We start from the raw sequence: 22,053 nt of genomic DNA on the forward strand, positions 1-22,053 counted from the left end.
AATGTTATCCTTCCAGCCCCCAACAGCCCTTGTCCCCAAGCCCTCTTCTGCTCTCCTTCCATTTCACCCTCCTCTTCCCCTGCCTCTATTCATCTGAACCATTTTGTCCTCCGATCCTTGTTTCCGAGATGCACCTCTTAGCCCATCTTCCTGGGATGCTGCCTCCTCTTCTCCTTTCCTAACCCTGCTGCTTCTTCCACTTGCTCTTTCCTTTAGCTTCTCCCAGCTTCTCCTGCCAGGATGCTTTCAAGGATAGGAAACATGGTGTCAGTGGCTGATGAAGATCCCTTTGCTTGTCCCTCCAAAGACAGTCGGACAGCTCAGCCCCAGGCGCTGTTCAAACAGGTGGGGTCTTGAGTTGCCTAAAAATAACCAAAATGGCACATCAAGCCCCCAAATGCAACACCCTTTCTCACCCTCTTCTCTGGTTAAAATTGAGTAGTCAGAAGCAATACCTTTAATAACTGAGTGTGACAAGCAATGTTGCAGACTCCTTCCAAGCACTTCACTGAATATTGAAATTAATGTTAAATGTCTTTTTACTAAACAAACAACCCTGTCCCTTTCTACAACCAAACAAAATACATCATTTATTTCTCATCGCCGCAACACACAAGTAGGAGTGGGCAGATTGGTTGTTTACAACCTTCCTTGGCAGTGGTCCTGCTGTGTAAATGGAAAACTCCTGATTTATTAGGGGGAAATCTCACTTTCCCTGCTTGGCATTTGTTTAATGATTCAGTTGTGTTTCACCTCCATTTTTGCCTCCCAATTGGCTCACCTTACCTCTGTTTTTGCAGCCGCCATTTTGGACGACCCAATGGAGTGCAGCAGAGGGGAACGGCTCTCCATCACGCTGGCCAGGAATCGAATCAATCGCGCTCCAGAGCGGGCTGGGAAAGCCAAAGTGGAGGTGGACATTTTTGAGCTCCTGAGAGACAGTGAATATGAGACAGCCGAGACCAGTACGTACGTCTGGCACGGGGGCGGGCAACCTAGATTCCTGCAGAGGGCCAAGTCTGCTCACAGACATCTGTTGGGGGTTGCATGTCAGTAAAGAGAGAAAGTGGATGGCCCCTTTTTCTTTCTACGGCACTCTCTCCTCTTCCTGCCCTCTCTTTCACTCTCTCACTTTCCCTTCCAACTCAGCAAACTGCCAGGGAAGGGAGGGGTTGTTCGCGCAAGCAGGCTGAAGTTATTGTTTGCAGAGGGGATTTGGGATTGAGGCAGTGGGTGGAATTCACCCAGGGCTGCTAGTTCCACTCCTGGTCCAGTGAAAATGCCCGTTTCTGAAGCAGAAACCCTTCCCCAATCCCTTATGCATTTAGAGCTACTCTGTTCTAGGGTGGTGGCATCTCTGTATTTTGTCTCTACCCTCTTCTTCCTCTAACGAGCTCAGGGTTACAGACATTATTCTTCGCCCTCTCCCCATTTTCCTAATTTATCCACACAACAACCCTGCAAGAGTGGTCAGGCTGAGAGGTGATGGCTGGCTCAGGGTCCCAATGCGTGTGAGGTTTGGCATCTAGCTCTCCTGGAACTTCGTCTCACACTGTAGCCATCCTGGCTGGAGCTTGCAAATCAGTAAACCTCAAGCTTAACGAAGTTCTCTGAATTCCACCTCAAAGCTGAGATTTAGCTCACTTTTCCCTTTTGCATTTCCTTGCATATTTTCTGAAACATCAGCCACGGCCGTGTACTTAGTTGGAATGCACACATCCTCGTGTTGACTGGAGTGTATCTGCGTGCCTTTTTCAAAAGGACACATCTTTTCATGGGCATTTCCCCAATATATGCGTGCTGTTGAATGCATTATTTGCATCCACAAATCCCACTGCAGGAGGCGTGACACATTCCTAATGCTGGCTGTCAGCGCATGGATGTGCAATGCGTAGCATGACATCAAAGTTGGAGGCAGCAAGCAGAAGCCTCCCCTGGTTCCTCCATTTAAGAAAAAGCTGCCCTTGCTCATGCTCAGGAGATCATTTCACCTCTGATCCACAAGTTTCAGGATGGATGGATCACTGGCAGGTCCTTGGCTGGAGCCCTGGTGGTCCCTGGCCTGAAGCCCCGGGCATGAATGGCTGAGATGTCATTCTGGGCAGGACACTGCTGAGCTAAGAGCTTCTACGCTGGGAGAGGTTCATGCTTAGACGCAAGCTTAGTACTGCCTTCCCCAGTCTAGCACCCCCTTGTAGATGTGATGAGCTACAAGTCCAAAGTTCTCCCTAGGCCATTAGTGAGCATCTGGTTGGGGGATGGCTTAGCTCTTCCATGCCTAGGTAGTAGCAAAGACTATTCACCCATGTCTAAGCAAGAACGAAAGAACAGCCCCATGTTTTGCTTTGGTTTTATACCACAAAGATGCAGGGTGGTTGTCCCTTAAGATAGATTATCAGAGATGGCAATCCAACAAGCTTTTTCTTTTTATCTTTTGCATCATCTTATTTCAGTTGGATGTTTATTGAGTTCTTTTGCATGCATTCAGCGAGAGAGAGATGCTCCTATGTGTGCTTATTGCCAGAAGCAACCCAATTGGAACCAATGGGATTACTCACAATAGTAAGCATGGCAGTTGGTTGTAGGCTCCAGGAAGATCAGGACTCACATTAGTAACACAGACTGACTCTTCAGTTATGACACTACCCTCAAGACATTGCTCTGTGATAATTACCTAAGTGTGTAATGGGGTTTGATAATGGCCTAGCAGGAAGGCTGCCTGCTAAAGCTGAGTCCCTCTTCCAATGCATAAAGCACACATGAGTAAAGCCACACCATTTCCATACCACAGGGCTGCCTTGCGAGCTCAGGCGTGCCCAGATCAGGGATGGTGGTTGTGGTTTTAAAACACCCTAGCTGGCATGTGTCAATTGGTGCATTGTGCGCACCATTTTGTGTGTTGATATCAAGACAGTGAACATTTGCAATTCTTCCCTGGCTTGCCATTTTAAAATTATAATTTCTTTTTACTATTCACTCCCTCTTTTTCTTTTCTTTTCTTTTCTTTTCTCTTTTTTTTTCTTTTCTTTCTAACAAGATTTCTCAGAATTTAACACCTGTGCACGACATGAATCTCAGCTTTCCTGTTGCTTTTTGAAGTGAGCTCCCAGCATGGTGGGTGTGAAATGTATATATTATGCTGCCCGCTGAGAATCCAGAAAGCAAGAATTAAAGAAATTCACAGAATAGGAATCTGTCAACAGCTAGGCATGTGATGGCTAAGTGAAGAGAGCTAGACTGAATGTCCACAAACATTGTGGGTGGGAGATTGGGCAGCATCCAGGGAGCTCAGAGCCCTCCCCACAGATCCCCTGATGGTACTTTTTGGTGCCTCTTTGGTTTCCCCTCCCTGCAGCAGCTGCACTTGGCACCCACTTCCCCCCACCCTCTCCCTCCTCCCCCAGGAGATCCCAACCAATCAGGAATCACATAATAGCAGGATGATGCCACCGAGCTACATAGCTGCTCAGAACTGGATAAAAGCCCTTTAACTCAGCCCCAGAAGTTGAAACTCTGCATGCACAGGAAGGGTTCTCTGAATGCCAGCTGTTGGGGCAACCAACTGAAAGTAACCCCAACCTTATCAAGGTGCCGAGGGGCCAGGGACAACCAGCTTTGTCTTGTTAGAAAAGGGGACTCCACACAAAGGGGGCTTCCGAGATAGAGAGGAGATCCTGCTGGTAAGAGCCCACCTTGCTGCCCAGGAGTCTCCCTGCCTGAGCTGATGGAGATGCTCTTGGACCAGGTGCAAAGACTAGGATCCCCAAGAGGGGCACCTGGCACCATTGCTGTGACCATTTCAGTGCCAGGCAGGGGCACCTCTCTTCTTCAGCTATTTTAATAGCCGAGTTTAGCGGCAACTTGATTTTAATTGACCCTATTCCTGGTGTATAGTTGATTGTAGTTTAAATGATTTTATTCAAAGTTTTTATGTAAAATTTTATTTTTGCTGGACTATGTTTTTATATTTGGGATACATTGATAATGATTTGTCTTGCCAAGAGCACTCAGAGACCTGGAACCAGTTTCAGCCTGAACTTTTCAAACAGCTCTCCATGGTGCTTGGCCAAAACCCATAATTTAGGATCAGCATCATGGACAGGACCTTCACTTGAAGCAGTCTTGGCATGCAGTTTGAAAAAGAAATGTGCTATCATGTTTTTCCCCCAATAATCCATATTGAAATGGAGCATTGCACAAATTCAGACCTCGATCAAACCCTAACCTGCAGAAAAACCATAATTGGACAGAAGCAAAACATTTCTCTTATCCTTCAGAACTGACGTTTGTGGGGTTAGAAATAAAAGCTTTTTATGCTAGGTCTTTTTGACCTAGCTCCCTGAGTGGTTTGTGCATATGAGTCTTTGAGGAGGCAGCATTTAATATTTTCACTTGCTAAGCAGCAGAATACAAGACACGCGGAAATAGATATGTGAATGATTCTGTCACTCAGCCCTCCGCCTCCCCCCTCACCCCCCTCCCCTTTTTACGGCATCCAGGAAATCAGTTGCATGACTTTAAGGATTAGCTAGTTCTCTATATTTGCCCAGCTTCTCACCTTTGGGTCTGTGCAATTGCTTGTTATGGCATATAATATTAATAAAAGTCATTTAGAAACTTTAACCTATGGGCTATGAGGCTTTCAGGCCTCTCTTTAATACCACTGTCAGATTTTGGACATTTAGAATTATTCCTAAGTATGGCTGTTAGCTGGCCAAATCTCATATTTCCACAATTACAGGCATCTAAAATGTCTTCTGTAAAATTAGCATTTTAAAGAGGCTTCTGCAAGGTGCTCATTCACCCTATCCCTCATCATTCCCCTCGTCTTTCTCTCATATCATTTCCTCCTCTCTTCCTCTTCTTTTTTCCATATCAAATTTTGAAAAACGATTCATGAATAGCAAAAGAGATGCCACAGCTAAAAGCAAAAAGAAAAAGAAAAAAAGGCATATCAAATGACTGCAGCAGAAAAGAAGCTTTCCATCACCAGATTTCACCCCCTCCCAAAAAAAATCAGGACATGATTCCTTTCAGTGTCCTGGCTCACAGTTTTGCATAACATGTTAATTTCACCATTACTGTAATATCCCAAACTCCTTGGAGAAAATGGTGTGAAAATGCAAGAAAATAAAACAGAGGGTTGGCATCCCAGAAGGCTAACCTGCTGAGGTATTTCAGCGTCTATTATTACAATGCCTATTATTTCCCCTCTGGAAATGATATATGATTGCAGTCAGATATTGTCAGCAATCTGGCGATGTCAACAGTAGCCTTAACAGGACTGTTCCTAGAGGGAGGGTCATAGATCAGTGATGGACCACATACTGTGTATCCCTCACCCCCTGGTTTTAGCTAGGAGGAATCCGGGGAGGGGGTTGAACATCTAATGGACTCTCCCAATTCATCAGCTCTACACTGGTGGTGAGTCACTATGATGCACGTTGGGACAGTCCCTGGATTTCCATCTCTAAGATGGGCTGCAATTTGCACATCTTAAAAAAAGAAAGCTCCTAAGCAAATTTGCGGAAAGGTCGCTGATTTACGCAATTCAGCACCCACGGGGCACATGATCCTTGAGCAATTTTCAGAAACTGCATGGCACTCCTGTGCTTTTCAGAATCATTTCCACAGAAAAGACAACCCCCATTGCCTGGTTTTGTGCAATTGAGTAAATTTGTGCCAATTGCCTAAATTTGAACAGTTTGTGCAAATTTTCTTTTTAAAAAATGCACATGCCATGCCTTGTCTTAGAGACAGAAAGTTTATGGACGTGGGGGAACAATTCGGGCCACTTGTAGTCATCAGAGCAGAAACGGGCAGGAAGCCCAAATGATCTGGCTTTTGCAGACCATTTCTATTTTCTGTCTGTTTTAGATTGCTGCTTGCTCTGTGCAAATAGAAAAATTGTGCAAATTGAGCTGGGGTCCAATGCAAAGCATGTGCCAATTTCCTTAAGAATAGAGTCCTAACAAGAATACAAAGTGAATACAAGGATATATTTGGCCATTTTCAAATATTTTGGTGGACACATCCTTGTGCTCCTAATTGCACTTAGAGCCCATAAAAGAGCATGTTTGCTCTTTTTCATTCTATGAGCAAAAAATGAAATTCTCAGCTATCCCTATTATGGATCTTACCCGAAACCCAGAGAGTTATTTCCACTCATTGCTGACACGGATGGCTTACAGGACACAAGGTCTAAGGCCTCATCCCATGCTCCTAATCTTGTGCATGCAGCAAATTACCCTTTTTTCTCTTGCATCACCATGTCACCTGCTGGCATTGACAAAAGTGAGGGTCCTTGTGCCCCACACCACAGTAATCATACTTAAATCCACAGGTCTTTGTTGAACAGGGCAACTTCTGCTCTCTGTGCTGCCCCCGAGGTCACAAGGCCTACCTTCTCTTCCTGAACTTGTATAAATCACTGTCTCCGTTTGAGATTGTTCAAATAAATCAGGGCTCTAATTACTGCAGTCATATTTGGCCAGCTAAGCGATCGAGTTAAAAAGCACACCATAAAATATAAACCCTTAATGAAGTGTTGCAAAGTTCCGATTTTGAATTATAATTAATTTCTTTGTATATATAATTCCAAAGCAATTTGGATAGCTTTGAAAGGGGATTATGCCAATTCATGGAGGTGAAGGCAATCCATGGCTACTAGTCCTGACAAGTAATTTTCCCCTCTAAAATCTAGTTTCCAGATACTTATTTTTCAAAAAAGGGGTTCTTTGGCTGCAATCCTTCTGCCTAAGCCAGCACAAAACCAGGGTACTTAATCAAGTTCAGGTAGCTTGTGTCTCTTTACCTAAGGAGAGGCAACGATATTGACTTGCTTTTGAAAGAAAAGCATCTGTAAATTACTCTGATCCAAAATGATCTGACAGGTTTTTTTAAAGGTTATTGATGGGTCTAGTCTTTGCAATTACAGGTAAAGCTTCATGTTTCTAAATCCCTTTATATAGGGCAATGTGGCCTGCTTAATCGTATCTTTATCTAACAGCTTGTTTCCTTGGGAGGTCCAGAGAGAAGCTTTCTCCCCCACTCCCTGTACCAGGCTGCCTCCTGTGAGCTCATGGATGGTGAAATGTCTATAAGTGTCTTTCCATTCTATGAACCTGGGGGGATTTCATTGGACAAATGAATGGGAGGATTTCTGGCTTTAATTTAAGATAGAGAAATAATATTTCAAAAGACTGAGCTGGTCTTCTTCCAGGTTTAGCAGGGCATAATAGAATGGGAGGAGGGACAGCTCACATTTATGCTCAAGAAATCTGGCCTAATAGGCGGGCCCCAAAGGCACGTTGTCCATGTGTGATGAGTAGCAGAAGTAAAAAACAAAAGGATTATGCACGTTGTAAGATGAAAGAGATCCAAAACTCTCTTTGCTATCAGGACGCTCCCATGCAGGCATCCATGACTTGCTCATGAGCCCTACTTAATTCCGTTCAGGATTCTGGGCTGGATATTGTAGGCACTGGATGCTCCTTGATGCTTGAACCAAACAAAGCACTTGCCCTTGCCTTCAGCTCTTGGTGCAGGTGAATTTGGCCATTGAATACCTACCAGTGTCTCATGTCTTGCAAATCCCTTGGAAGCTGTGAGCTCCTGCACTCAGAATCTGCCTTTCCAGGTCTCAGACCTCATCATGGCCAAGAGCAGTCAGGATTCAACCTAGGTTGGATCGGAAGAAACATTTTGTGCAAGCATGCTTGGCTCTGGGAGGATTGGGAGTCCAGGACTGAGTGCCATCTGTGAGGAATTCATCCCCAGGCCCGTGCAAAGGGAACTTGTTAACAACAGAAGAAATTCTCTCTACAGGGACTAATCCTTTGCTGGAGGCATCTCTGTATCAGTTCCTTTTCTCTAATTCTGCTGGATGTTTTCACCCTGAAAACGATTTGCCTTTTCGCCTTCTCTCTTCCATTTCCCATCCCCCCTGCAGTTGTTAGAGCTCAGTTTCTATGACAACTTAGCCCCTTCTCTCATCATCTTTTCTCTCCAGCTACTGGGGAGACAAAGGGTGACAAAGCTTCCTAACTTTTCCTCTTTATACATGTGACAAAAATCCCCCATCCCCTGCTCTGGTACTTCTCACTCCTTCACACAAACGTGTCTGCACACAAAAACCGCTTCTCCACAAGGCTTGATTCTCTGAGGAATAATGGAATGCCTGCTGGTTTTGCAAGGGACCAGTAATGGCTTCTTGAGCCACAGGTCCTTCTTGCAAATTGTCCACGTGCTCATCTGTAAAGGGTGATTCGAGAGTGGGCAAAAGCAGGCAGTGAATGAGTCTAGGAGCATAATCAATGCTCTGCAGAGGATGGGCAGATGGGTTGCAGTGCCCTAAACTCTTGGTGCTGCCATGTATGCTGGTGCCCAACCATTGATCAAAAAGATGGCAGCACTGACTGTGTGCTGCTGACATTGCATTAGTGAATTCAGTGAATGGCACAGTGAATTAAGTGTGCATCCTACTGGAAGAACAACCCAAACTCCAGATACCGCTACTGGACTTGGAGGAACCTGCTGCAGGCCTACATTAAGAGCCCCACCTACAAAATGGATAAACCGTTATGGGCAGACTTGTTCACTCACCTCAGACTGGAACAACCACAAATGACTCTGAACTGGAGTGCTGGATTCAGCAGGGTGTTGGACCCGAGAGCCTTATCAGTCCCTTCCGATTCTGCTATGCTAGGACTCCATAGCTTTTAAAAACTGAGCCTTTGAGCTCACACCTGAGCCAGATCTTAGAGACTTTTGCCAGTATCCCTGGTGAGCAGGACTGTAGCGGCAGGGACGGGCTATGAAAACCCCTTAGCCAGATTCAAAGAGCACCTAAAAGTCCATGCAGCTGGATTGGTTCCGATCCACAAGCCCGTTCTGGTGGTTTGCATCTCCACAAGCAGAAGGACTTTTTCTAAAGTGACAAGTCTTTATTACCTATGCAAAATCAAAATGTGGCTACATGCTTTGCATTGTAGCAAAGAAAGAACAGATCATTGCTGAGAAAATCCAATTATTGCCTACTACTGGGAGCATTACAGCTGGACTCAGCAGGAACAGGGAATTCAGGGGGGCAGATGAGAGCAGCTACGCTGCTAGTCAACAATGGTTGGGGCTCTCTACCTGCACACCCTGATTTCACTACACTGTGCTCTGAAAGGTCCAACAGTTACATCGTCAACGTTCATCCGGTGACACAAGCATCACCTTTATATGGCCATGACACAAGCACAGTATTGATACGAAGTCCAGCCATTTTTCAGGTACAGAGAACCTGTCATGCAAGAGAGCTGTGTATCAAGCTAGCGTGTCAAGGCACCTTTGCTAAGCTAGAATGGCCAGGGTCTGCAGCTGGGTGGGGGACCACAAGTGGAAGTGGAGCAGGGGTTGGACTTGATGGCCTTATAGGCCTCTTCCAACTCTACTTCTCTTCTGTTCTAACTGGCCATCTTGCCCCAGCCATGCCGCTATTTCCCATTGCACGATTTGAAAATGGCCGATCCTGAGACATAAATGGAAGAAATTATGGGAGAAATTATGGGAGAAATTATGTGCATGTTCTGGAGTGGTGTGGTAAACCAGCCTTCTCCAACCTGGTGCCCTCCACATGTTTTTGGTCTTCAGTTCCTATCAGCCCCAGCCAGCATGGGCTAGACAGGAATGCTGTGGCCAGTGTCCAAAACCACTGAAGGGCCCCAGGATGCGAAAAGCTTTCTAACATTCATCATTTCACACTCTCGGTGCCTTGTCTTCATCAAGGGAGGAATTTGGCCAAACACCTGCAAATTCTGTGATTTCTCTGTTAGAGTTGTTATCTTCCTTACTATGAGAAAGGATAGAGAAAGCAGGATGACTTAATTGGCAGAATCGAGACTAACTCCCTGGTGTCTTGGCTCCCTGCACCATCCTTATAGCACCACATTATACATTCATGGTCTCTCTCTCTCTCTCTCTCTTTCAAGGCTGAAAGTAGCCATTATGGAAATGTCCAGGTCTCTTGACAACACAGATCGTACCCTCCTTCTCCAGTGATTTCTCAGTAATGTATGTCGACACTGCCAAAACTTTTTCAAAGGGATTCAAAATGCCACAGAAGACATTGCATCCCTAGATAAATGATTCCACCCTAATTACTTCTGTTTCCATGTGGGATTCTTTTTTATTTATTTATTAAAACATTTCTTCTCGGAGTGATGTGGAAAAGCATTGTAGAAAACTGCTGTGACATAGCAGTTTTAAATTGTGCAGAACTTGCAAGAGCAGAGCTGTTAAGGACAGGAGGTTTGGAGGGCGCTCATTCATAGGGTAGCCATAAGTCAGAGATGACTCGATGGCATGGAATGACAACAACATCCCAGGGCAAAAGCCTGGTCTAAATGCCTCCAACTCCCTTGCTCTTTCTGCCAAGATCTCAAATTAAGGCAGGGTGTGGCTGCCACCTGACACCCCCCTTCCTTGCTCTCAGTTGGTTTCCCCTTTGCCTTCAATTCTTCTGCTTCTTAAGCAATGGGGGGTTCCTCTTCTGTCAACTGCCTGGGGTCTTGCATCTTTCCTTCCCATTTCTTTTTGTGGATGTTGATGGTGTTTGTAGGGATCTCACTGGGAGATGCTTGCGAGACCAGCAACGGGGCCGCTTCGTGATGAAGCATGGAGGAGGAGAAGGCTTTCTGTGCCTCCTGGTCCAGGTGGCTTTAGATTATTTATTATTATTATTATTTAAAGTTTTTATGTGCCGTCCCCTTGCTACATAGCTTCGGGACGGCTTACAGGAATAAATAACTAAAACAATTACAATTACAATTAAAACCTGGAAACACACTGACTACACAATAAAAATCTATAAAATTTTAACAATATTAAAATACTGTTTGAATAGAAAGGTCTTGGCCTGGCGCCGGAAAACAAATAACGACGGCGCCAGGCGGACCTCTCTGGGGAACACATTCCACAGATGGGGTGCCACCACAGAGAAATCCCTCCTCCGGGTGCTTTGCTTCCTGATATCTCTCACGGAAGGCTCCCAGAGGAGAGCCTCTGCTGCTGATCTCAAGGGGTGGGAGGGCAATGCAGGCGTTTCTTTAGATACTGCAGAGTACCTGCAGTATCCGGGATGGTGTCTTAGGTGCACCAGTTGCCAAGGAACATGAGGAGGGCAGGGCTTCACACAGGCATCTTCCTGGCCACTGTGTGCACAGAATGCCGGACTCGATGGACTGCAAGGCTCTCGTTAGGTCAGGGCAAGCACTACAGGGACCTTCCTTTGCCCTCCTCTCACTCCCACAGACTTTCCCTGCAAAAACTAGTTTGGATTTGCATCAAAAGAGTGTAGCACAAAGAGCCAGGCAAGGCCTTTTCGGAGACTGCTGCTGCCCACCTCTCACACTTCCTGCAGTCGCCATTTATATTTCGTACTGCAGTGCGCTGAAAAGCAGGGAATGGGCGTATTTAGTAAGGATCTGCAGCAAATAATTATTTAAGCATGTCACTTTCATTCACACAGAAAGGGTTTGGAATGCACATTTCCCTGAATTTTGTAATGGAGGTGATCATTTTAAAAACTGCATACAAAAACATGCATATTAGAGAAACGTGCACAAAATACATATAACATGAAATGTGCACAAAATGAAACAACATTGAAGTGCACTGTATTCGGAAAATCGCTTGCCAAAGCGGTGAATATGAAAGAGATGCCAAAATAAATGTTGATTGCCACACAAGCCATTTAACCTTCCCGACAAACTGAACTGGAGACTGGAAAAATGAGAAAACTGAGAGAAACTGAACTAGATGGATGTCTCCATCCCTTCTAGAATTGGTTTGTATTTTAAAGGATTACAAATGCTGCCTTCCCTATGCACTCTTATCTTTCCTGTCACTTAGGGGGATAAAACAACAGCCAAGGGAGCTCTTTGCTTGAATGGACCTTCTGATGACAGCTCTACCACAATTTCTGCCACACCATTGCTTGTGCCATGTGGCAAAATTTCCCACCACTTCCTTGTGTCTCTAGCTGAGTGAGGGAAGATGAAAAGAATGTGCAACAGAGAGGAACCAAGACTAAAACAATTTAATTCACACCGTTGTTACTTGGCCCTGAAAAAGGAGGGAGAGAAAATGCGTGCAAGGTTTCTATGCAGATTAGGTTGCTTTAACCTGACAGAGTTGTTCCCTCTGTTAATCTCTTGCATTAACTGAATGCTCGTGGTCTTCAGCACCACCGGATGTGTCCATAAATTCCTGGGAGGGGAGGACAAGCAGAGCAACAAACTCCATGTATGTTAATCATTTGCCATCAAATAACCTTTTTTTTTCCTTCTGTGCGCTACCTTAGGACATAGAAAAGGGAGTCCTGGGTTCAAACATTCACCCAAACCTCAAGCTCATGGATTGATCGGAGCAACTCTTGCTTAGCCTGACCTACCTTTCAGGGTTGTTGTGAAATAAAATGGAGGAGTTGGGCCATAGCTACTCAGGTGAGCAGCGGCTGAACACAAGCCCAGAGAGACTAGGTGCCCAAAGGCTGAGAGCCAGTGAGGTGCAGAGGTTTGAAAGCTGGGCTAGACCTGGGACAACCCTGGTTTGAGCTCCTCCTTTGGTAACCTTGTGTGGTCATTTTCACTCAGCCTAGCCTCCCTGTAGGATTGTTGTCAGGACACAACCTTGAGTGCCTTGGAAATAAAATGTAATTACTGGAAGAGCTGCTGGCAAGCAGGGGTCAGGACTCATTCATGGTTTTCCCAGAGGCATCTGACTGGCCCTGACGGAAACACAATGCAAGGTTGTGGCCCTTGCCAGCTCATTGCTTTCCTTAAGAATCCCAGTAACTCTACTTTCTTCTCCTCTTGGCTAATCTCTCCACGGGGAACACTAGTGTGCCAGATCCTTCCCAAAGGGGTGGTCGCCGTCCTGGGACCGTCTTCAAGTCCGGCTTCCAGCTCCATCATCAGCAATATATGTGGGGAGAAAGAGGTGAGTGGCCTGATTCTTGCTTTCTACACTGTGGTCTAGGGACAGAGCTGTTCAGCAGGGTGGCTGGGTGTCCAGAGGGACAGTCGTCTTTTGGCAGGGCTACCAGTCCTCTCTTCGAAGGCTTGCCCAGTTTGAAGGGCTGTCCAGACAAAAGGATCAAAGAAAGAGCACCCTAAGAGGGGGATGCAGCTGGAGTCTTGAACTGGCCCATCCACAGGGAGCACCTGGACTACCTGGACTCGGCAGGTAGGCACAGTCCGGTCACAGTCTTCCACAGGTTGGTGAAATGTGTTGTGTATCTATTAAAAAGTATAGCTGTTATTCCTAAAATTGCACCAACAGCTATGAATTAGTGTATGTGGTTTTATGCAAATTTCCATCCCCTTTGGTCCTTTTGGGGTGGGTGGGCAGGTGATGCATTTCCTTCTCTCTGGCTGTGTGTGATGGACCACCTTACTTTTCACTGCCTTTAGAGTGCTAGCAACCAAGGAGCTAGAGAGGAGAGGAGATGCCTCAACTCCTCAACTCAGTGTAAGAGCAGAAGCCTGGCATGTGAAGCTATCAGTTTTGGTATCTGTGGTCTCCAGAATTTCCACCAGTTTAGCAGTTCCAGTGGGATATGACAGAAAAGATCCCCACCCTTTCCCAAGCCTTTGGGAGTCACTTCCAGATTAGAAATTCCTTGGCAAGATGGAAGTATTCTGTCACTTCATTCTAAATTGACTTTGCAGATTCCAACACACACACACACACACACACACACACACACACACCCTTTTGTGTGATCCCCAAGGAGTCCATAAGCAGGCGAGGTTTTTGTCACGGCTGCAATGCTTGCAAAGAGCTGAAATATTCATTCTTCCTGCATGATGGAAACAGTTCTGTGCCCCGATCTCCCTGTCTCCTATGTGCTTTGCTCACACACACACAAATATGTCCCCTTTTGTCAGAAGTTTTACTTGCAATACAAGATCCATCTGCCATGCTTCCAAAATGGTGCACCTGAGTTAATATTTTATAAGCCCCCGCACAGCCTCATGCTGCTCTGCCTGCATTCCCAGGGAGCAGAGCAGCATTCTTGTAATTCATCCACTTAAACCCTTGTAGCATCTTTCTGCCATTTAGTGGGCTCAGCAACGTGTCCCTTGCCACCAAGCTACTGGAGTGATTGAAAGTCAACAAGTCAATAGGAGGCATCAGAAATGAATTGCAGCCATTCACTCCTTTCAGCTTGCATGAGTCAGAGAGACCTTTCTGCAGCCAAGCAGTTTTCCAAAGTTTTTGACTTGTGCCTTGAATAAAATCCAGACAGGGAGTATGCATGCCACAGAAGCAGAAATAAACTACGGAGCTGGATTGCAGAACTCATCTTCCTGCTTTTGTACTTTGAAAAAGCAAGTTTCTCTCCCTATATGGCCATAAAGCAGGGATGTAAGGTAAATGAGTAGAGGCTTCACATGAGTTTAGATTTCTGTGAATCCAGTCTGTAGGTTCTGTAGCATGTTAGCTTCCTCTGACTCTCAAAGATTCTGTGAACTTGTAAATCAGGCATTAAAAAGAACTGGGGGGGGGGGGAGAGATTTGTACAAATTTGCATTTGCACGAATGCAAATTCCTTCACATGCACATGTGGAACAATATTCTGTACCTCCCTAAAATAATTCAACTTCTGTCTATGAGTGGCTGATAGATCAATAGATGCCTGACAATTTGCGAAACACCAGCAAAATGTGTCCATCTTGGCCCCAGCCAAGAGGAAAAACAACTTCAGGTACAGCTGTACATTAAGATATGCTTGAAATGGGGCCTGAATTCTTTGGTAGAGTAGAAACATTTCATGCAGAAGGTCCCACATTCAATCCCAGCTTCTGTGGGTGAAATTAGGAATGATTGGAACCCTGAAGAGATGCTGCCAGTCAGGGTTGACCATACTAGGCTAGATGGACCAATATTCTGACTCTGAAAGGGTGTTACTTTTCTTCATGCCTCTTCGTTAAAATGTGGATCTTCTACAATCTTCCTGGAGCATCAGAATCTCTCTTTACAAGCATCTCCTTATCACCCTCAACTTATCCACTCCTGGTATCAACCTTGTCTCTCCATCATATGAGGGACTAGTATCTGTTCTTCTGATGTGGCATCAAGGATGCAGGACAACCATCTTTGGAAACTGTTTTTTTTTTTTCTGTGTTCTTGAAGCCATGCCATGATTCAAGAATGCATGTTAATGGGTCTCTGGTTGTAGGGTAGGAAGGAGCCATGCCTAAAATCTAGAGGAGTTGCTTCTAGGTACTGTAGATGCTTCCAGGCTAGAAGGACCAACTAAGTGCCATGTTCTTACCGTAGGACACTTAGGAAGAGTTCTCCACTCCATATCTTCTGCCACAGAGAGGATGCCAAAACAAAGATGCTATTACTAAGGAATTGTCACATCCCCAGGGGCTTTCCAAAGATTAGAACTTGTGAGATCAGTCTATGAGTTGAGCTTTTAAAAGCTTTTGGCACTCAGTGAAAAAGGAAAAGATGTCCAGTTCTATTACCATAAATCACTCTAGCCGTTGCTCTTCTCCCAGGGTGCCTACTATGAACATCTAGACCTTGCTGGGCCTTGGTGGGCAAAGTGGTCCACTCTTTTTCACAGCAATCCTGTTTTGAGTGTGATTGCTGTTTTTAAGCCAGTGAAATTGGAAATGCATTAAAGTTTTAGGATTTCATGATTTTCTTTACACCGTTACTGAAATCTGCGATGGCATCTCTCCGGTCTTGGAAATGGTGATTTTTATGCATGTTCTGTTAAATTACATGCACATGATTTTTCTCTGCCATATATTTTGCACCTTATAATCCCTAGTAAATTGTATGCATAGCAGAATGTCTGCAGGGAGGGGTTGTGTCTTTTGGGAAATGCCACCAGGTAATTTGAGAAGGGCAGCAGAAGAGCTGTCTGTGTGAAATGCCTCTCAGCAGCCACAGGGTTGCCTGGTGTGTGCAGAGACTCTTTGTGCCCTCTTTGCCCCTGTGATTTCCTCTTCCGCGGATGCTGTGCTTCTGATTCAAGAGGGCATTGGTTCCCTTCAGTTGGGGTGTTGGGTGTGTAGTCAATGGTCACACACCCACCAAGCATATGCATATCACACCTCTCTCTCTCTCTCAATCTGTGTGTGAGGGACCCTCCAAATGCTACTGCAGGTCACCGGCACAAGGAGAATGTGTGCGGGTTATGTAAATGGCGAGCGATACCAAGATGTTTCCTAATGAACCTACTTCCTGCTTGAAACACTTCCATTGCTTGCCTCGCAGAGGATGTCAAAACAATGACACTTCCATTAAGGATTAATTAAGGACATCCCCAGGTCAACAAAGGGGCTTTCCAAAGTTCAGAACTCATGAGAGGTTGGGCCTAGATCAACATATTATGAATTCCCAGTTAAGTTTGGGTTTGATTTTGAGCTTGGGCAGTAAAAATAGCACTTGGACACCATTGCATGACTTCCTTCGCACTTGCAGCCGGCTGGTGCTGGCTCCCCACTTCTTTCTGCCGCTGAGTCTACTTTCTCCTGCACGGAGCATGTTTGCCAGCCTCTCATCCAGGTAGCTCAGATCTCAGGACAGCGTCTCAGCACTGCTAGTCTCCCACACTCCCGGCACACCAAGCAAGGCAGCCTGGGGCAGTCCCTTGATGACGGCCGTTCCTGCATGGCTGGTGATTTTGCGCAGTGTGTGGATGGGGCGTTCTTTCCTAGAGGAGCCAGAGAAGAGCAGAGAAACTAAGAGGAATGAGCAGGATGGATAGCATGGACACAAGTGGCCAGGGACGCAAGAGAGCTCTAGCATGAAGACAGTAGCCCCACCTGTCAGCCATCTCTGAAACGAGTCGGCTTGTTTGTTTACACTATTGTTCTGCATTTCTGTTGTGCATTTTTAAAAGAAATAAACAATACAATGGGACAAAATCCCAAGAGCTGCCCCATTCACACAGCAGAGTTCCATGCTACATACGAAGCACGAAGCAGCTTCTGACCAAGACGTTTGATTCTCTTTCTTTAGGCTTGATTAAGGTCAATGTTTGCTGGCCCACCAGGTGCAGGTGAGGATTAATGTAGTATATCCAGGGTGGTTCCGGTGTCTCTCCTACTTGTTCCTCACCAATTATCTAATTGTCCATAATTTCTTTTCTCAGTTTGAGTAGATCAAAGGGGAAGTTCTTTCAGCTGAATTCAATTTTGGAGAAACTCTTGGAGGGCACATTCCAAATGTGCAAGGCAGAGGGGAAAATATGGTGTTTTGGGGTATACAAAATATATCCCAAACACCAGCATTAAAGCTCCAAGCATGTCCTACCAGTAACTCAATATTAGGAAAATCACTTCAACCTTTTAGAGCAGTGGGAGGACTGCAAGTGAGTTGGGGAGCATCAAATGATCAGCGGTTGGGGGAAAGAAGGGGGTCGAGAGCAAAGGGGTGGTCATCTGGGGAACCCCACGGTGTCTGCTTACCACCCTGGGAAGGAGAGGTTGAGCTTCAGGGCTCAGGTTCCCCACTCCTAAAGTAGATACATGCACAAACAAATTAAAACAGCAATCCATGTGTCTGCAGAAGTAGACTTGAGGCCTCAAAAGTGCATGCCATAATTATTTTTTCATTATATTTCTATCCTGCTTTTTTCCTTCAAGGAACTCTAGGCAGCTAACAGAATCTTCTTCCCTCTCTCATTTTTATCCTTTCCACAACGGCCCTGAGAGAGTCTGTGACTGGCCCGAAGTCACCCGGTGTGCTCCCAGATCCCAGTTCGACACTGACAGCTACACAACAGTGTGGCCCTCATAATGAGCTTGTTAGTCTTTAGAGGTGCCACAGGGCACCTTCCTTTTGTTTTCACAAGCCAACAAAGACATGGCTGGCACTGCTGAGACAGCTTTGGAACCTGATAGCTGAGCGCTCATCTTCCCAGGCAGGGATCAGCTGCTCTGTGCAAGAACATCCTGGAGGCTCAGAGCTGAGGCCAAGACACAGAGCAAGTGCAGTCAAGGTCACTCCAGCTTCCACAGCAAGCTGGGAGCTTGCCCCTCTGGCCTCCTTCCCTAATCCCTCCACCCAGTCCATGGCACATGCTCCAAGGCTCAGGAGCCATCTGTCATCCCTGAATGGTCAGCAAGCCCATCGTCTGGGTGCTCCATCTGCTTTTGCTGAAGGAAGTTGCCTGCAGGTTCACCACTTGTCTCCATCCCTCTTCATGGAGTTTTGGACTGCAATCAAGGCAAAGGCCAGCTTAGTTTTCTTTAACTTCTCTGCTAACCAACCAAATGCCTGCAACCGCAGTGGTTTACAGCCTTTGCCCCAAGAAGGGGATCATTTCAGGCACAGGGTAGTTGGTTCCAGAATGGAGGTAATGGCAGCGAGGAGCACTTGAGGTTTCCCTTAACGTAGCATAATCACAAGATCCTTTACTGGGTTTTCCATCTCTTCCAGTGCATGCACTTTGCAGAGGAAGAAGAAGAAGAATTCCTTTTCCCCTCCTCTCACAGAGCCCCTGAACCATGCTATCCTCTTGGATCAGCTCCTAGTGTCCCCCTGGGACCAGGTGCCCAAGACATTTGCGGGAAAGAATGCTTTGAAGTAGCTGCAGAAGTTCCCTTACTCAGGGCTTGGCGTTTCCCAGGGAAGCAGCCCAACTCCCCTGCCTTACTTTGATTTATTAATGGCAAATGAGCTGTTATTAGGATGCATGGCCGCCATCCCTCTGGAGAGTGAGTCTCATAGAGTAGCAGATTTTTCTTTGCACACAACACCGCGTAAACCCAGCTGGCTGGCTGCATTGCTTGCAATTACCATTTTTGTTCTGTTTGGGGTGGGGAAGGGTTGAAAAGAGGGAGCCAGGTAGGGAAGCATACCACCCAAACTTTCCAGACCCTGCCTCGTTGTCTACAGGTCAACCATCCCAGCTAATTCGGCATTGTGGCTCTATTACACAAATGCAGTCAATTAAGGGAGCCTGTGTGAGTCACTTAAAGGGAAACATTGGCCAGTTCACAGGATCACTGGGAGAAAAAGCCACGGTAGCTTCTTTTTCCCACCCTGCATGTGCCAGCCATGTGCTACTCTGACTAATTACTCTCCTGGCATGAAGGTTGCCAAGTCATCCCAACCTGGCAAATTGGGTAGAGGAGTAGTTTAGAAGCCACTGTGTGGATTCCCAGGTCTGGATGGCTCTGCAACCTGCATGCTGTGACAGTTCGGCACACACGGGAGCTTCCGTGGCTTCTTTCCTTTGGCGATCATGCACACCTGGCACAAGTGGGATGGATGAAGTCCTGCCTGCTTCCCCCAGTGATCTCTCCCTCTCTCCCTCCCTCTCTCTCAGGTTCCCCATTTCAAGGTTGCTCCAGAAGAATTCCTGAAACTCCAGTTCCAGAGATTCACCACCTTGAATCTCCACCCCAGCAACACCGACATCAGCGCAGCTGTTGCTGAGATCCTGAATTTCTTCAACTGCACCACTGCCTGCCTCATCTGTGCCAAAGCTGAATGTAAGTTGCTTTCCCAGGCTTTGTATACTGCACTTACTCCACTTCATTTCTGTTCAGAAAAGTCTCTGGGTGGCTCGCGAAGGCTAGAACTCCAAAATGCAACATATGAAAGACATAGTATCGAGCATTTCATGGGCAAGATTTTAAAACACTGTCCATCAAGGAAACTGGCTTGCCCTGAAGAGAATTCTGATCGTGGGCATAGCTGTGTGCAGTTGATTTTCATAATTACAGGTTTTGGCGAAGAATTCGAATTTGCTGGGCATGTGATTTTTTTCTTCTAGAGTTTTTCTTCTAAAGGGCACTATTCAAAGCATCATGGAGATAAAAGGGTTGGCACATATGGGTTCCACTGACCACTGTGCATGGTGCAAGCTTGCATCCATTCAGCTTTTGTGCATGCATTCCTACACATGTTGGCCTGATGCAGCCTGCCGTTTCCATCACAGCCACAGTTCCTCAAAGTCAGGAAAGAACAAGCTTCCAGTGATGTACCACTGGCTGGGCTATTGGGCCACCTTCCTGACACTGAGTTAAGGGAGCCCAGAGAACCTGACGTGGGTGGTCCCAAGCCTCCAGAGCCAAACCTCCAAAGCCCAACTTTCTGGAAGACTCCAATAGCATCTCCTGCATCTTCCCACTGGTACGAGAAGCAGGACAGGAGGCAGGAATGGGTTAGCAGAGAGGCAAAGAAGTTCTTCTCTTTAGGTCAGGGGATTGGCCCTTGCTTTGAGACTCAAGCAAGGGGAGTGATTACTTGGAAGAATGCATTGGAAGAAGCAACTTCGAAGAGCAAAATCTATTTGCTTGCTTGATGCTGTCCATGGTGCCGCAATGTAGGCTTCTCTAACCAAGAAATAAGGACATAAAATGCTATTATTGATTAATATAACTTTCACGAATGCATCATATTACGCAACCCTTTTCCAAAAGCATGCATGTTAGCCAATAGAATGCATGCATTAGAAGACATGCACACAAAGCATGTGTACAAATGCTTGCATTTAAAAAACAGTAATTCTTAGAGTAAGGATGAACGAAACTTAAGACTGGAAGAATGAGAAACTGAGAGACAGTCCCAAACTGTGGGCGTTGACCCGTCTTGCTGAAACTGAGCCTTCTGCATTTCTTTTAACTGGAAAGTCTGCTTGCTTTGTGCATGTAGATTTTATATGTTGTCTTAATTGTGTTCAAATGCACACTTGTGCATTTGAATATGTATCATGGCACATGAACAGCAATGAGCAGGTGTATTGATTAATGCATGATTCCCAACTTATTCATTATCTACACTCTGATGAAGTTAATCCAAAGAACTTGAAGTGTAGTTCTTTGCCATAGTTTTGCTATTCTTCACATTGCTGGCATTCATCTTAATCCAATCACCACAAAACGTAGCTTATAAGTTCTCCAAACACAGAGATCTTAAGAGCAGAAAAGCTCCAGGCTGTGTAAAATTTGGAAGTCAATCAACAACGGCAATTTGGGGGTTTGTTATCTGTCTGTGTCCCCTCACAGTGATAGAAGTTGAAATGCATATTTCCATGCATGGGTCCATGTGCAAACCCACAAATAATGTACACAGGAAAAGGAGAGTACACCTGCTGGAAATACACTTGGATGCCTGATGCTTAATTCCTTCCCTGGTTAATTTGATCCTTCATTTAACTGGATAGAAAAACTAAGGAACAAAATCACTTTTAAAATAGCAAGGCACCCAGCCGTTAATTGAGTTGAATTTGATTGCTTTAATCAAGCACAACTGGATGAACCAATTTCTGGCTGAAGTGTGGTGGCAATGAGGATGTAAAGATAAATTGTGGTGTTCGTTTGCAAGCTCTGATTATGGGCAGCTTTAGAGGTATCCCATTGTTAGAGAACTATGAGGAAGAAAAATTGCTTGCACTACAAAGACACTTCCCTTTGCTTTCCAAACTTTCCTTCTCTGAAGCAGGTTTGCCAATTCATTGCCAAATAAAGATGCCTCGGTGTGAACTGACTACCAAATTTAGGCAGAAAGGACTCTGTTTTCTATTCCCAGACTCCATTCTTTTCTTCCAATATGGCCAAAATGGAACTGGTGGTTTATCAGTGTTTGTCAGCCTTGCTGTGAGCTACTAGAAAGTGGGGTGAAAGGTCATGTCATAATGGCACTGTGAGAAAACTACTTGCACTTCACCCAACTGGTGAAGCTTTGTGTTTGTTGTTTGAAACTAGCATATTTTTAGCTCTGATGGGTTGAGAAGATACAGGCAATGTTGACTGAAATCTCAGAAGCCAGAGGGTGATGAATTAAGCTTTCTCATGGCTGAAAACAGACCTTTAGTGCAGCACCTCAGGGCTGGGAAGAAGGTTGGTTTGATCTACTGGTAGATCTCTAAGTGATTTGAAGGAAAGGAATGAGGATCTTAAGTTAAGAAGTAGGAAGGGTAGAACATTGTTCACAGTCAAGGAAAGTGTTTGAGGATCTCTGGTACACTCATGCCATTGAGATACCATCAATGTTGCATTGAGGATAGCCGTGGAGTGTTCTTCCTTA

The 22,053-nt window shown here is 45.6% G+C and overlaps 1 protein-coding gene across 1 annotated transcript in view; it reads left to right on the forward strand.

Moving 5' to 3' along the window:
- Nucleotides 1–261: 261 nt before the first annotated feature.
- The window catches only part of GRIK4 (glutamate ionotropic receptor kainate type subunit 4), a 128,402-nt gene continuing 106,610 nt past the window's right edge, over nt 262–22,053 (forward strand). Inside the window, exons 1-4 of the mRNA XM_044439488.1 lie at nt 262–345; nt 743–965; nt 12,890–12,987; nt 19,349–19,514. Coding sequence (XP_044295423.1) covers nt 262–345; nt 743–965; nt 12,890–12,987; nt 19,349–19,514 — 571 coding nt within the window. The remainder of the gene's footprint in view (nt 346–742; nt 966–12,889; nt 12,988–19,348; nt 19,515–22,053) is intronic.

This window comes from Varanus komodoensis, unplaced genomic scaffold, assembly GCF_004798865.1.
Source record: "Varanus komodoensis strain SLA01 unplaced genomic scaffold, ASM479886v1 scaffold35, whole genome shotgun sequence".
Taxonomy (NCBI): Eukaryota; Metazoa; Chordata; class Lepidosauria; order Squamata; family Varanidae; genus Varanus; species Varanus komodoensis.